Source organism: Arvicola amphibius, chromosome 1 (assembly GCF_903992535.2).
Source record: "Arvicola amphibius chromosome 1, mArvAmp1.2, whole genome shotgun sequence".
In the NCBI taxonomy this organism is placed as follows: Eukaryota; Metazoa; Chordata; class Mammalia; order Rodentia; family Cricetidae; genus Arvicola; species Arvicola amphibius.
In genome coordinates, this window is record NC_052047.1 from 34729068 (window position 1) to 34744061 (window position 14994).

The 14994-nt window shown below is 44.3% G+C and overlaps 1 protein-coding gene across 1 annotated transcript in view; it reads left to right on the forward strand.

Annotated features, from left to right (window-relative positions):
* The first annotated feature begins 2017 nt into the window (after positions 1-2017).
* Atp8a1 (ATPase phospholipid transporting 8A1) overlaps positions 2018-14994 on the forward strand; it is a 213162-nt gene continuing 200185 nt past the window's right edge. Inside the window, exon 1 of the mRNA XM_038327824.2 lies at positions 2018-2274. Coding sequence (XP_038183752.1) covers positions 2226-2274 — 49 coding nt within the window. The 5' untranslated portion in view covers positions 2018-2225. The remainder of the gene's footprint in view (positions 2275-14994) is intronic.

Sequence of the window (14994 nt, forward strand, 5' to 3'; positions counted from 1 at the left end):
GACTTTCTAACAGTCACGAAGGAGCCAATTTTCAGAAAAGAGGGAGTTGGGATACTCCTGCCAATATGGATTCTGTGATGGGAACATGTGGGAATGCGCCAGAGGAAAGCCACAAGCTGCATCTTCCAGCCTAGACTGTATGAGAAACTGTTTTCATTTCCTGTATGAACGGAACGGCTTTGGCTGTCAGCTTGGCTAATGCACGCGTATCAGACGGCTCTACAGAAAACAGGCTCTTATAGAAACCTTGGAACTCCCTTTATAAAGTTATTATCAGTTATATAAGCGGAAGCGAACCTCACTGAAGGGCTCACAGGAATTACAAAAGAGATTGCTCATGAATCAAACAGGTCATTTTTGTGAAGCAATGAGTTCATAATAAAAATCTCATGCAAAATGTTAAACATAAACTACTACCTCCTACTCCCCCCCCCCCCGTTTGTTTGCTTACTTTTAAAGCTGATTCCCCACCCCCCCATTCTTGGTCATTTACTTTGTTTCAGACACATTCATATCAATCAAGAGGAAGCCTGCTTTTCCCCTAGGAGATTGTGGAACCTAAGAGGAGTAAAAATGGCCAGTTGGTGACAGTCTTGTTAAGGATTCATTCCTTTTCTTTCTTCCAACAGACTATAGTTTTAAATTATGGCCATCGCTGCCACGGACATATTTACGTTTAAGTCTGCTCTAAGCTGAGAGATTCCAAGAACACAGGAAATGTGTTTTCTTTGTTCTGATCCCAGCCTCTGACTATGAGGCAGGTGGAGTGAGTTCCTCATACATATGGATTGGCCCCCTGGGAATTCATGTGAGGTAGAGTTCTGATTAGCCAGTGCGACCTGCAGGAAGTAGAGGAAATACCACAAATGCAGAGAAGATGCCATTAGCAGATTTATTTATCTTTTCCTTATGCTCGAACTGCAATCACCTCTTTCAAGTTAAACTTCTCCATATTTTCTCTCCTAGATCTGAATGAAATCACAAATGAAAGGCCTTGGTATGAAACCCTTTCTACTGGGTGCCCAGAAGAACAACTTGGGGAGAGGGACCAAGCTTACCTGGTTATTCCTCCCTTCCCAGCTCGGGAGATTGCTAGGCATAAAGCCCTCCTCATTCAATCTCCAGGGTGAAATCAAAAACAAATTAAAAACACTGCATTTGCTTCGACTTCTTAGAGTATATTTTACTATTCATAAAATAAAAGGTACTGAGGTCGTGCTGGTCTCTAGGATATAAGGACATCTTTATGGATTTTATATCAACACCCCACCAAGTTTTGAGAATAAACTATTGCATCGAACATTCTAGGGCAGAAACCACAAGCAACTGAATTGCTTGGTTAACCACGTGCTTAACTGTTGATTTGCTTGCAATTTCAGAGCCTTAACAGGTTGAACTGTAGAAGACTAGCTGGTGGGAAGTACGGGCTCACACCCACGTTGGTGGTGAGGTTCTAAGCCTTCCAGACAAGAGGAGCGGCTCCCACGGCTTCATGCCTCACAGCCTGCTACTAACGAGGGTTCAAGTGCAGCGCAGGCCAGAAGTCAGCCTGGGAGTTGATCTAGGCTACGATTCCACCCAGATGGCTAACACAGGATCCCCCACACCAGCAGGGACGTCACCCTGACCAGCTCAGATCCCTAGACTCTGCCTGCCCACACCGAACCCCACACTCTGGCGCTAAGGACGGGCGGTTCCATCGCATTGAGGAGCCAGAGGGTGGCTGGAGGGGCACCGGAGCTTTCATAAACTAGAGTAGCTCTTCCTTTTTAATTAAGACTTGGAATACTGATGCTGGCCTTGAGGAACGCTGAGGTGTGCCTAGAAACCGAGGATACTAGATCAATGTCCCCTCCCCGCGGATGGTACGGCCCGAACTGGGCGGGACCTGGAGACCCGGCGCTGTCCCCGTCCCACTCCAGGAGACCAGCGAGTGAGCGCGCTCCCCGCAGACCCCGCCCCCGGCGCCGGCTCCGGCTCCGCCCCTCGAGCCCTCCCCTCTGCCGCTGCGGGAGACCGAGGCGGCTCTGCGGACCGAGCTCCTCTGCTGCCTTCCTCCTCCTGCGAGTGCCCAGAAGGCTCCTGGTGGCGACGCTGCCCAGGGTGGGAGGCGCGGCCCCGCGGCGGCGGAGCCCTCGGCGCGGCGCAGCCAGCTCTCCCGCCCGCGCGGCGCCGTGACAGGTGCAGGGTCCCCCGCCCGAGACCCACCTGCAGGGGCTGTCGTGATGCCCACCATGCGGAGAACAGTGTCGGAGATCCGCTCTCGTGCGGAAGGTGAGTGACCGCAGCAGCAGAAGGCTGTGCGCCCAGCATGCCTGGGGTCCGACGTGTGTGTGTGTCCCATCTTTTACCCCCTCCCAGTAGTCTGGTTGTCGCCTCTCATCCCTAGTGGACCCCTCCTGCAGCTCTGCCTTCAGTGCACTGGCAAATGCTTTCCAGGATCCAAAACCTACGAATTTGTGCGCTGGCGGGAGCCCCAATGTTTCTTTTATACCCGCAGCACGACTGTTCAGTCCTTGCCTCCCAGTGCACTCGCTCCCCCCACCCCCGTCACCCTCCCTCCCACACACACACCGATAGCGCGCAATCTTTGCAACCTTTCTGTTCCCAATCAGCTTCCCCACCCCCCCATGAATAGATTCCCCCAATCCCCCGGCCTCCAGTACCCACTGTTGTTGTGCTGCCCTCATATCACGGCTTCCCGAAAAGCCGGTTTGCCATTCCCAGGCGTCGCGATTCTTTGATCCACTGTTCCCAGCCTCCCTGGGCTGGAGGAGCCTTAATTGGGTTTGGGTTCTCAGTGGGTACCCGGCGGCGTTCCTGTCTCGGGAGTTCTGTCCCCTGCGGCTTACTACGCTCTAGTACGAGGTTTCATTTTTGTTTTTCTTTTTGCGTGAAACCTGCACTTTGGCCGGCTTCTCTGATTTTGAGTAAGGTGCATGCTTTCTTTGCTCCACCCAGGGCCAGCTGTTGAGTGGCTCCACTTGTAGGAAGTGTGCAACAGATGCCCTAGGTTATGGACAAGGGCGCCTTGGGAAAGGCTGAAATGCTGTGCTAGCTGACTGAGGAGCCCTCTGCCTCCTGTCGGGCGTGTGGCAGGCATTCAGTAAACATTCCTTGGTTTTGTTAGGGCAAAGCTGTGCTTTTATTTTCCTCTGTTTGCTTTCCCTCTGCTGTAATCCTGCCCTTGGATGCTGTAAGAGGTGGTCTATCTTACTATGGTACTGATTCTCATCCCGGTCCCCATCCTTATCCTTGACCATAAGGTACATGATAAAGTGAGGGGGGATAGAATTGAGGAGAATAGGATTCCTAGCAGGGCCAGGGTGAGAGGGTGGATAGGGAAGGGAGGCAGTAAGAACTGTACCGCTCTTTTGTGAAAAATAGGGTTTCTGGGCTCTTAATAGGTAGGGTTTTCTAATTCAAAGAGACAGGGAACTATTAAACTGCTGTGTCAGAAGGTGACACAAAAGTCAAAATTGACCTGTATCTTACTTAAGAATTTAGTACTATAGACATGGGTTTTTTTTGTTTTGGTTTGGTTTTTCGTTTTTTTGTTTTTTTGTTTTTATGGGTTTTTTTTTTTTTGTAATTTTGAGTGAAATGAATGAATGCACTCACCGATTGAGCCATGGAAGCCATAATGTGAGGACAGTTGGTGTTGAAAATGTTATCCTATTAGTTGGTGTTTACAATTAATAGCAACTGATGGGTGGTCATAGAGCAAAGGGAATGGAGGGAAGAAGACGAGATCTAAAACAACATGAGGCTGTGTCAGGTTGAGAGAATTGCATTAGTATTTGAAAGACTGCAGTATTGTTTTGATTGGCACCTGTGTTGTTCAAACCCTTTCCCAACAATTGCCATATGGGATCTTGCAACACTTCTGAAGGCTGTTGAAATGGGTATCACGGTGAGGAAACCTGACCCAGAATGGCGTAGTGAGTTGACCAGAGTCAATCAGCTAGTACAGTGACAGGCTTGTGTCAGGAGCGACAGATGCTACTGTTCACTGAGTCTGTGTGGTCCCGTGTGTTCACAGTGTCAGGGCCGTGGTGCTGATGGGTGAATGACACGCCCCCCCCCCCCATATTGGTGGATTTCACCTTATTAGGTTCCAGTATCCCTGGAGCTGTGGGCTGGAAGTGTGGCTTGTTGGTTGGCCTCCCCCAGGTTCCTCTCCTAGGGAATGATCTTTGCCTGCTCCTGCTTACTAGATAGGACCTAATTCTAAGCTGCAGTCCTCTTGGCCTCAGCTGATTGGAACAAGGTGGGATCCTCACTCAAGGGCAGCCAATCCCTGAGTGATTCACGAGTTTGTAACTTTGTGGTTTTGTAGAAAGGAGTCCCTGTGCTATCAAATGGCTTCTGGGAAAATTAAGCTTAGAGGCAGAGTGAGAATCGAAACAAAAAGGGACAGAGTTAAATGGGCTTGCAGGAGAGAAATTGGGTGACTGAAGCGTACCCTGCAAATAATACCCAAATAGGCAGCGGAAACTGGGTGAAGAGCAGCAGACCAGACCTTGCCTTCCTTCCATAGTTTTCTGTTCTGAATTCCCAGTGGAGTGTTAAACCATTTTACCTCCTTTGAAGTGACTTGAATGCATTTCTGTTCCCTGACTTCAGATTGGCCAGATGCACAAGTACTGTGCTCTTGTAAGTTGTTTATAACCAAACAGTATAGAAAAGCCTTAAATAAAGTAGGCAGCAAATCATCGTAGTGGGCAGGTTGTTAACTGAGCATGGAGCTAACTGTGGTTGGCATAGGTCCTGTTTACATGTAGGGCTTTAATTTGTGCTTATTAATGAGCAAGAGAGTAGGGATGACTGCAGAGCCCTCTTGTCGAGCCAGCTTTGTGTATGGAGAATCACAAGGGGATCGTGTTAAATACAGATTCTCATACAGGAGGTCCAGGGGTGTGTAGAACAATTATATTTATGACAAGCTCAGAGGTCGGGCTGAACACTGCTGACCTGTAGATAGCAATTTCTAAAGGGCATTGAATCTATTTCAGAACTAGAAGGTGGTGAAGGTAATAACAGTGGCTTGAAAGAGATGCTGTAAATGGGCATGGCTTACATTAGACTTCAGGAACATGGCTACAGGTAGGGGAAGTCTGGAAGGAGGGTGTACGTTCAGACAGGCGGAGTATGGCTGGATCAAAGCATTGTGAATACCAAGTGAGTCATTTGGCTGTAGAAATGAATATTTGGACAAGATCTTAGAGTTTGCCTAATCTAATTTCTCATTTCAGCATGACACTAATATACAGTCCCTGAAGGGCCCAGTGTGGTGTCAAATCCTTGTCACAAAATGGTGTCCCCAAAGAACCATGTTAGTTCAGGCAAGAAGTATGTTGAAGTTTGATGGGCAGTCTTCCTTAGAAAGGTAACATGAAGGAGGTCTGCTATAGATCTGACTAGAGAGTGTTGCAGGTAGAGGGGACGGTCTGGGAAGAGGCCTCAAGGCAGGGGAGTCTGGGATGTTACAGGAACACACCCAGGCTGAACTCTACAGTGAGTGAAGGGTAGGAGACAGACAAACGACAGACAGACAGAAAGACACACACACACACACACACACACACAAATGTTTTATTTGTTTGTTTTCTGAAAACAGTATATCCAATCTGCAGGGTTTTTTAATTTAATTTTAATTTTCATGTTTATAAGATCCCAGTGCATGAAGATGCAGCTTCTGACACTGGACCCTGGAGAGACTGGAGCAGGCAGGCGCAGTGGCGGCCTATGTGCCTCTTGTTTGTTTGTCTGTTTTGTTCTGGTGCAGAGTCCATTCTGAGGAACTCTTCCTTACAGTCTTGAGCCTGACTAGTAGAAAGGAACCTATCAAACTGGCCAAAGATGCTCAGTACAATAAGAGAATAATTCAACATTTATAATCATAACACACACAAGTTGACTGTTTCTGCTGAATGCTATTGTTCACACTTATAATCTAAACACTTGGAAGACTGAGGCAGGAGGACTGCTGAGTCATCAAGGTCAGCCCAGGCTAGAGAGTGAGTTCTAGACTAGCCTGGGCTACAGTACTAAAGAAAAGAAACAGAACTGACATGTTTTAAAGATCCTTAGAAATAGTGAAGTCAGATACAGGGAAATAAATCAAACTTGGGAAGTTTCAGTTCAAAGGCAATATTGAAACACTCATAGTTAGATATTTTCCAGAAAGCAAGAAGAGATGAAACAGAAGGTTAAATACTTTTAGGTTTCTTTACTGCCATCCCAGCTAAACCAAATGGGTATTGGAACACAGTTTTCATCATCACAGACTGAAATACTGATGTGGGATTCCCTTCTGTGTGCAATGAAGATGTTTTATTACCATTGGGTTAATAAAGAAGCTGCTTTGGCCTATGGCAGGGCAGAATAGAAAACTAAGCTGAGTGCTGGGAGAAAGGCAGAATTAGGCAGACACCATCTAGCTATTGAAGAATAAAGACACTGGAACCTTACCAGTAGGCCACAACCTCATGGTGATACATAGATTAATACAAAAGGGCTAATCTGCCAGGCGGTGGTGGCACACACCTTTAATCCCAGCACTCGGGAGGCAGAGGCAGGAGGATCTCTGTGAGTTTGAGGCCAGCCTGGTTTACAAGAGCTAGTTCCAGGACAGGCTCCAAAGCCACAAAGAAAACCTGTCTTGAAAAACAAAACAAAACAGACAAACAAACAAACAAAAAACAAATGGGCTAATCTAAGATGTAAGAGCTAGTTAGAAATATGCCTGAGGCCAGGCGGTGGTGGCGCACGCCTTTAATCCCAGCACTCGGGAGGCAGAGGCAGGCGGATCTCTGTGAGTTCGAGGCCAGCCTGGTCTACAAGAGCTAGTTCCAGGACAGGCTCTAAAAAAGCTGCAGAGAAACCCTGTCTCGAAAAACCAAAAAAAAAAAAAAAAAAAAAAGAAATATGCCTGAGCCATTGGCCAAACAGTATTGTGACTAATATAGGTTTTGTGTGATTATTCGGGTCTGGGTGACCAGGAACCAACGTGCAGTCTCCTTTACAGAATACCATTTTCCTCTCTCAAAAGCTAGTGTGGAAGAAGCCAGTCAAGGTCAGCCATGCCTGCCACATAAAGTCCTACAAGATGTTGACTCTGGAGGCCTTTCTACTTTATCATCCTATGTTGGGACCAGCTTTGACAAGTATACCATTTAACAGGGTAGGGGCATGGGGATTAGAGAAATAAATAAAGAGAACAAAGACACAAATGAAAATAATAAAGCAGAATCATAGGGTAGCGTCGGGAGGGAGTTCCATATACTTTTATACCCAATACTACAGGGAAGAAGGAAAAAGACTGCTTTAACATGATACAAAGGACAGCTACAACAGTTACTTGTGTCAGTGCTTAGAACCATCAAGTCATTACTTCATGAGAAAAGCATTCTGTTGTTTAGGCAGTGAACCCACCCTAGACCAAGTATCCTGAAGGCAGCCCTTAAGCCCTTAAGTCAAACGTCTTAATTCAAAAGAGGGAGCAGAAGTATGCTTGAATATCTGACCTTGGTCATGGTGGAGTGGATCTACCTGTAGAGACCTTCTTAATGTCCAAAACACAAAGCAACCACACCCTAGGTCAGGGTTTGTAGCCAGAGTTGTTGTTAACAATTTTAAGCAAACAAAAACTCTCTGACCTTCAGGCAAGGTAGGAATAAGCTCACATTTTTGAGCCTCCACAGTCCTGAACTTTCATACCATCAACAGCATGGTCACTGTGTGTCAGCTCTCTTATAGCAGTTCCAAACAAGAAAGCCATAGAAGGGGGGTAAGGGATTTTCTTGCAAGTGCCACACAATGACAAATGCCCCATCTGCGTTCGCACCCATCTGCAGGAGAAGCTGGGCAATGGAGTTTTCCAGCTGAGCATGCCACTACTCAGTGGTGTGTCACTAATGTGAAATGGCTCCTAGGCAAACACGCTCAGTCATAATCAGGTAGCCAGACTGCCAGAGGCTGTTGCTTGAAGAAAGTGGGGAAAATTTTAGACCCCATACTTCACAAAATCATCAGCATCGTGTTATTCAAAACGGAGGAAATATACTTTAAAACCGTAAGCAGACCTCCCCATGGGCTTCTGTTATTTTCTGTTGAGTGTTACAGTGTGGAAATGTGAGACTAGTCAAGGTTGTTTAAAACATGCCATGATGTATGTAGAACCTCTGAGCTTTCATCGTCCTCTCAGCAAATGGCCACCTTTGTGATGTTATAGAATACTACATTCAATTCACTTCAAAGATAACAAAAGGAACAAGGTAAGTTCTCGCAAAGGACAAATTTTAGGAAGCCTTTTCCATTGTCTCGACCAAACATGACTGAACTACCTCGTGTCTTTGGCTAGCGTGTGTGGTGTACCTGCCGTGTGCCAGCTAGTTCGGAGCTGGTGCGCAAAGAATGAATGAAAGAGTCATGGGGATGGGTTTATAACCAGGAGCAAGCACGGTGATCCAATCTTGAGGTGTCATTTCAGCTAGTGTAATTCTGAAGACACTAAGTGCAGCAGACTTGATTGTTGTCTGACATATAGAGAATCCACCCCACATTCTGTCAGTTCACCGATACAGGATGCTGGCGCCTGGTTAGCAGCCCAGGAAAGGCTGCCCGGGCAGAGGAGGCTTGTGGAGGCTGAGGAGTCTGCTATGGGCGTCTCTGTGGAGAATTCTGCTAGGGTGAATGTCAGGGTGGGGATGGCTGCCCTTGGCTTGGCTTTCATTCTTTACTCCCTAACAAATGAGCCTTTCCATGCTCTTGTCCTCTGGCTTCTAAGCTCCCCAAGGGCAGGACTGTCTGTCTGTTTTGTTCACTGGTATAATGTCACCCTATGGGAGGGTACAATGGACCAAACCAGCAGTTCTACTCACTCAGCCAGTTTTTTGGGCTTACATATAGGACCATAAGGGACACAAACCAGCCACATCTCAGAAAAGTCTCCCCAGAGTCATGACTGATGTCTTAGGAATGTCCCCTTTGGTTTGCTTTCTACCACGAATATATTCGTATACACTCCACAGCCTCTGGGGCCACGTACAGTTGGGGCAGAGTTTGCCCAAGGAAATAATTCACAGTAACTCTGTAACTAGCATGTGTTGTGTGTCCACTGTGTGCCAGTTGGGAGCTGGGACAGAAAGGGTGGTGAATGAAAGGAACTTGAGGATGGGTTCCTAAAGCAATGACTGTACATATTTGGGGTCAGTATTTGTTAAATGCAAAGACTGCTATTTATTTCCTTAGAGTTTGTTTGGCATTTTGGTTAGCCTGCACGTTACTCTGGGTATATATTTAGACCATTTGAGGGCTTTTTTTGTTTTGTTTTGCTTTATTTTGTAAACGAACTCTTGAATAGGCATCATTATACACTGTACTGTCCCTTTTCAATTATTTCTATGGGCAAAGTCTCTAGAAATGGGACTTCTAGGTCAAAACGCTGTGTGTTTTAGTAATTTTCGATACATATTTCAGATTTTCTGGAAGGATTATTTTATTTTAGACTTCCATTGGAAATAATCAGAAAGTGTGTGTTCTTCTGATTATTTCATAATCTCTTGCTCTTCTTGGCAATGTACAGTGGATTTTATTTTATTCTGATAAATATGTGGCTCAGGAGGGGTTACCTCTGTAAGTCTAATTATGTTTTGGGTAAGTTTAGTTTTTGATTTGTTTCCGAGTTGATTACTTGTATTCCTATACAAAGTTTATTTTATATTGATACTTTCTTTCTTCTAAGTGTATAATAATTGTGAGCTCTATGGTGGCATCTCCACACTTGGGTCACTTTCTCCTCCCCCTCGCTCTCTCCTGCATCCTCCTCTTATCCCTCCCTATTTTTACATCTTTTATTTATTTTTCAGATTTTACATGCAAGAGAAAACAAGATACTTGGATTTTAAGAACTTCTTGTAGGTTAAAGATTGGAACGCTTCCTTGATTGTACGTTATATGTTAGTTTTGTAGTTATTTTTGCGTGTATGCATGCTAATCTTGCCAGGGGACAGTTTCAGGTGTCAGGCCTCAGGAGCCGTCTACCCTTGGTGTGCTGGTCTGAGGCAGGGTCTCTCACAGGTCTAGAACTCTCCAAGGAGGCTATGCTCTCTGGCTGTTGATTGAGCTCCAGGGTTCTGCCTGCGTCAACCTCTTCAACTTTGGGATTACAAGTGTGCACCACCAAGCCTGACCTTTTTCTTCTGTGATCTGGGGTCAAATTCAGGTTCCTGTACTTGCAAGTCAAGCATTTTACAAATTGAGCCAGCTCCCTAGCGTACAAGTTACCTTCTAAGAACTATTATCTTCTAGATTTTCTTTTTTGCTTAAAATTTCTCCTTTGTTATCACTTTTCATTTCAAGATGACAAGTTTTTACTTAAAAATTTCTTCCGGTACTTCTAGGTTTCAGTTTGTATGAGGACATCACTAAGTCCTGAGGGTTTCACTTTCTTATGAGATGTCAGGTCATGGTCTTATTTTTGCCTCAAATTTCTTTCCATTCAGTATATTTAATATTTAAATATTTAATAGCTTCATTTCCCCATTGTGGTTTAGGGTGCTTCTTTACACATGAGTTTTCCTGGTGTTGATCTCCTCCCTTAGACCTGGTGCTAATTAGTTTTCTGTCAACACAAACTAGAGTCATGGGAAAAGGAAATCTGAATTGCGAAAATGCCTCTACCAGATTTGTCAATAGACAAGTCCATGAATATTTTCTTGATTAATGATTGATGTGGGAGGGACCAGCCTCCTGTGGGTGGTGCCATCCCTGGGCAGCAATCCTGTGCTGTATAATAAAAGCATCAAGAGCAAGCCAGCAAGTAGCACGCTTTCGCTTTCTGTTTTTGTTCCTGCCTCTGGCTTTGGGCTGGAGCTCCTGCCCTGGCCTGTCTTGATGAAGAACTCTAACCTATAAGCCATATAAACACTCTCCTCTCCAAGTTGCTTTTGGTCATATGTTTATCACAGCAATAGATAGTAAGCTAGAACAGTCCCCACCATTCTATATTAGTCCTCTGTTCTGCTACCTAATATCAGATTCCTTCATAGCAACTTAAAAACATGTTCTTGAGCCGGGCAGTGGTGGTGCACGCCTTTAATCCCAGCACTCAGGAGGCAGAGGCAGACTGATTTCTATGAGTTCGAGGCCAGCCTGGTGTACAAGAGCTAGTTCCAGGACAGGCTACAAAGCTACAGAGAAACCCTGTCTCGAAAAACAAAACAAACCAAAACAAACCCATGTTCTTCAATTTTACTCTTGCTGCTCTATCTTCTTACAGTTTTTTTTCTGTTTTTATGTTTATTTACCCACTCAAAAAATTAAATTTATTATCTTATTTATTTATTTTGTATCCTGGCCACAACTTCTCCTACCTCCCCTCTTCTTAGTCCCTCCCCCAATTCCCTCCTCTGTCCCCACCCCCAAATCCACTCCTCCATTTCTATTTAAGAAAGGGCAGGCTTCCCATGGATATCAACAAAACATGGCATATCAAGTTGCAGTAAGACTAAGCACCTCCCCATGTATTAAGGCTGGCCAAGGCAACCCAGTATGAGTGGTAGCCCCGTTCCTACTGTTAGGAATCCAAGAGGACCAAGCTACACAGCTGTAACATATATGCAGCATGCCTGGGTCTGTCCTATGCAGGCTCCCTGGTTGTTCATTCAGACTCTGTGAGCCCTTATGAGCCCAGATTGATTCTGTACCTAGCCAAATTTTGAACGTATCATCAGTCAAGCTAAAAAAAACCTGCTGAAGTGTGTTTGTTGGCATTGCATTCAAGATATAATTTTAAATTGAGAAAATCAACAAAGTTATTATTCTAAGTTGTGTATGCCCAGTTTTTCTAATTCATTGGATTTTTTTTTTCATTCTTGTGCTGGAGAACATTTTCTTAGCAAACTACTTATTCTAATGAAGTATGCAAGTGTATTTGTATTGTATTGTATGAAGACATTATGAATGAGATTTTTTTTAAAAAAAAAAACTATGTTCTTTGTAGTGATTAGGACCTATAAATTAGAAGAAGCTTCTGACTTAAAAACCAGCTCTTGGTTAAATCATCTATTTTTTTTAATTCATGTGTAAGCCAAGTATTTGGTGTTAAATGGAAGTTGATTCAGAATAAAAATTTCACATTCATAAACCTAAAAGAAATGTAAAGAAAATAGATAAATTAATTTTAATGATATATTTACTTTTATTCAAATATTAAATGTCATAATGTAAATGATATAATGTAATCTATTTAATAATATATAATGTCAACATAAATAATATATAACCATATATTTGCTTTAACCTAATATATCCACAGTGCTATCACTTCATCATGTTATATTTGTATATAAATAGCAGTATAAAATTACGAGATAGCTTTGTTGATTATTAGTGCTAAGTTTTACAGGTATGGTAGGCATGTTGTATTTATAGTGGATCTCAGTTTGAACTGAGCCTGCTTCAGATGCTCAGGGGCTATGGGACAGCAGAACTACAGTCAATACCTCTAGCGTGTGTTAACACATTAGAATTGGCTAGGATGGCCCAAGGTATTCAGTCTTATGGTGGAAACAGTGGCTCAGGCAGTTTATGAAAAGCTAACTGTACAGAGTAGAGATGAAGCTTTCACGCTTCCTTCCTCACAACAGAAGGCAGTCATGTGTCCTGAAACCTCACACACCATGTTACTGCATCATGGCCTCTGCTTGTGAAATGACCTTCTTGTGGCAGTTTACGGGTCTGATTGAGTATACTGTGGCATCCCATCTTTTGAAACCTGTCGTTTGGGTTTTGGTTTCTTAAAAATAGATTTAATAAACAAAAGCCATCTTTCCTACATTTTACGCATTTTTATTGTATTGATAACAAATGTGAAATAGATGTAACTTTCGACTGCGTGTTTTTATGTAAGGCTCTTTTCACCTTCTCCCCTGCTGGCCCGAAGGACTGGAGAACTGGGCTTCATGGATTATTTACACCTCTAATTGCCTTGGCAAAGAGAAGTGTCGGTGTTAACTTAAACCTTTATTCATTATTTTGCTCACACTATCTTTGAAGATGGCTGATCTTGAGCCTGCTGGGACTATGCTCAGTGGTATCGGGTTGGTCATGTGACAGACATTTCAAGTAGGCACAGGAAAGGCAAAGCCAGCCTGTGTTCTGGACCAGGGAGCCGCTTGCTTTCGTGGGTCAGCCCTGCTTAGCTGAAGTATGGGAAGGCTTTAATGATGCAAGCAAACTCAGGTGAGCAGCGGCGAATTCAAAGGTTGCTTTGTTTTGATTCCAGTCTGGAAGGGTTGAGCTTGTAATTGGCTTAGGCCCTGCCAAAGCTCTGGTCGCCCAGGTAAAGTGAACCTGGTGTAAAAAGCCCTTTCCTTCCAGCCGCTGCAGCCATCTTTTCTCCTCTTGGCAGCTCCTTACTCTCCTGGAGATGTAGTCTAACTCCAGTCTTCAGCGTCTACAGAGCTCTGACTTGGTACTTTTAAAACAGGACACAGTAAAAGGTGGGGTTTTCGGGGTTTTTTTTTTTTCCTACTCCCCTCCAACATTTGTTGTCTGTGATAGCCATTCTGACTGAAAAAGGACAAACTAGTGCAGCCATTATAGAAATCAGTATAGCGGTTCCTTCAGAAAGAGCTCTCAGTGACTCATCCGTAGCACTCCTGGATCCGTACCCAAAGGACTCCATATCCTACCACAGAGAATGTATAAATTCATGGTTTCTGCTGATGGGTTCATGATGTGCAGGAAATGGAACCAGCCTAGAGGCCCATCAACAGATGAATAGATAATAATGTCATGCATACATACATACGTATACATACATACACAATGGAATATTATTCAGCTATAAAGAAAAGGGAAGTCATGAAATTTGCAAGGAAATGGATACATCTGGAAACTATACTATTGAGAGAGGCATCTGAGCTCAGAAACACAAAATCTCCACGTGCTCTGTCATGTGTTGACCTTGGCTATAATGTAATCATATGTGTATGTGAACAGGTATAGGTGGAATAAAGTGTCAGGAAGGAGACAAGAGAAGGTAATGAGGGGTGAGTAGGAAGGATGGATGATGTGCAGAAGGACTGGAAAGAGGAAAAGAAACCAGAGCAGAGAGACCACAAGGGGGAACCAGAGGTTACCAGGGAGTGTGGGAAAAGGGAAGGAGGCCCACAGAGCACACATTAAGAATTTCGTGATTGTATGGAAGGTGTTGTTTGCTACTTTAAAATTCTTCCAGGGCAAGGGGATTGTAACCCAAAGTTTTCCCCATTTTTCTTTGGTTTAAAACTATTAAATCACTACTTAATATGTAAATTGCATTGCTATACATAGAAAAGTTGTTTTAAAAGTAAAAATATTCACACACACACACACACACACACAGATGCAAACATCTTGCCACCATTTCCCCAGTCCTCAGTGCCTACCGCAGTGATTGGTGCAGCCCCAGGAACAGATGCCCTGTCTTTATTGAAGATGCTGGTACCTAACACAGCATGGACTTCAGGCCTTTGCACCTGTGGGCAATTTCGATGCTGATCCAGACAGACCTACCAAGGCTTCTGCATAACGTTGTTTGCATCTTCTCCACCGCTGCTCCTGGATGACACATCTAGCTAGACACACTGACTTCAGGTGGCAGAGTTCGGGTTCTCAGGGCCTCCCTCGCCCATGACCACAGCTCCCAAACTCCTTCTGCTCCCAGGGTATCATTCAGTAGCAGGGACCAGCTGACCCTTTCAATTCTCTGGTGTATCTTTACTCTTTTTCTTTACCTCAAGCCGTGTCCCATCTCTGGTCAAAGAAAAGAAACATCTCCATGCATAAATTTTACCCAGGTTTGGTATGTTGTACCTTATTAGGAATATGCTTTATTAGAAATATGTTGGGTTCCTTCTGCCATCTATGCCAGAACTGTAATAAATGGTCTCTGGTAAAGTCTGTCCATTTTACTAATTTTGTTTATTCCCACTGGTGGGGGCT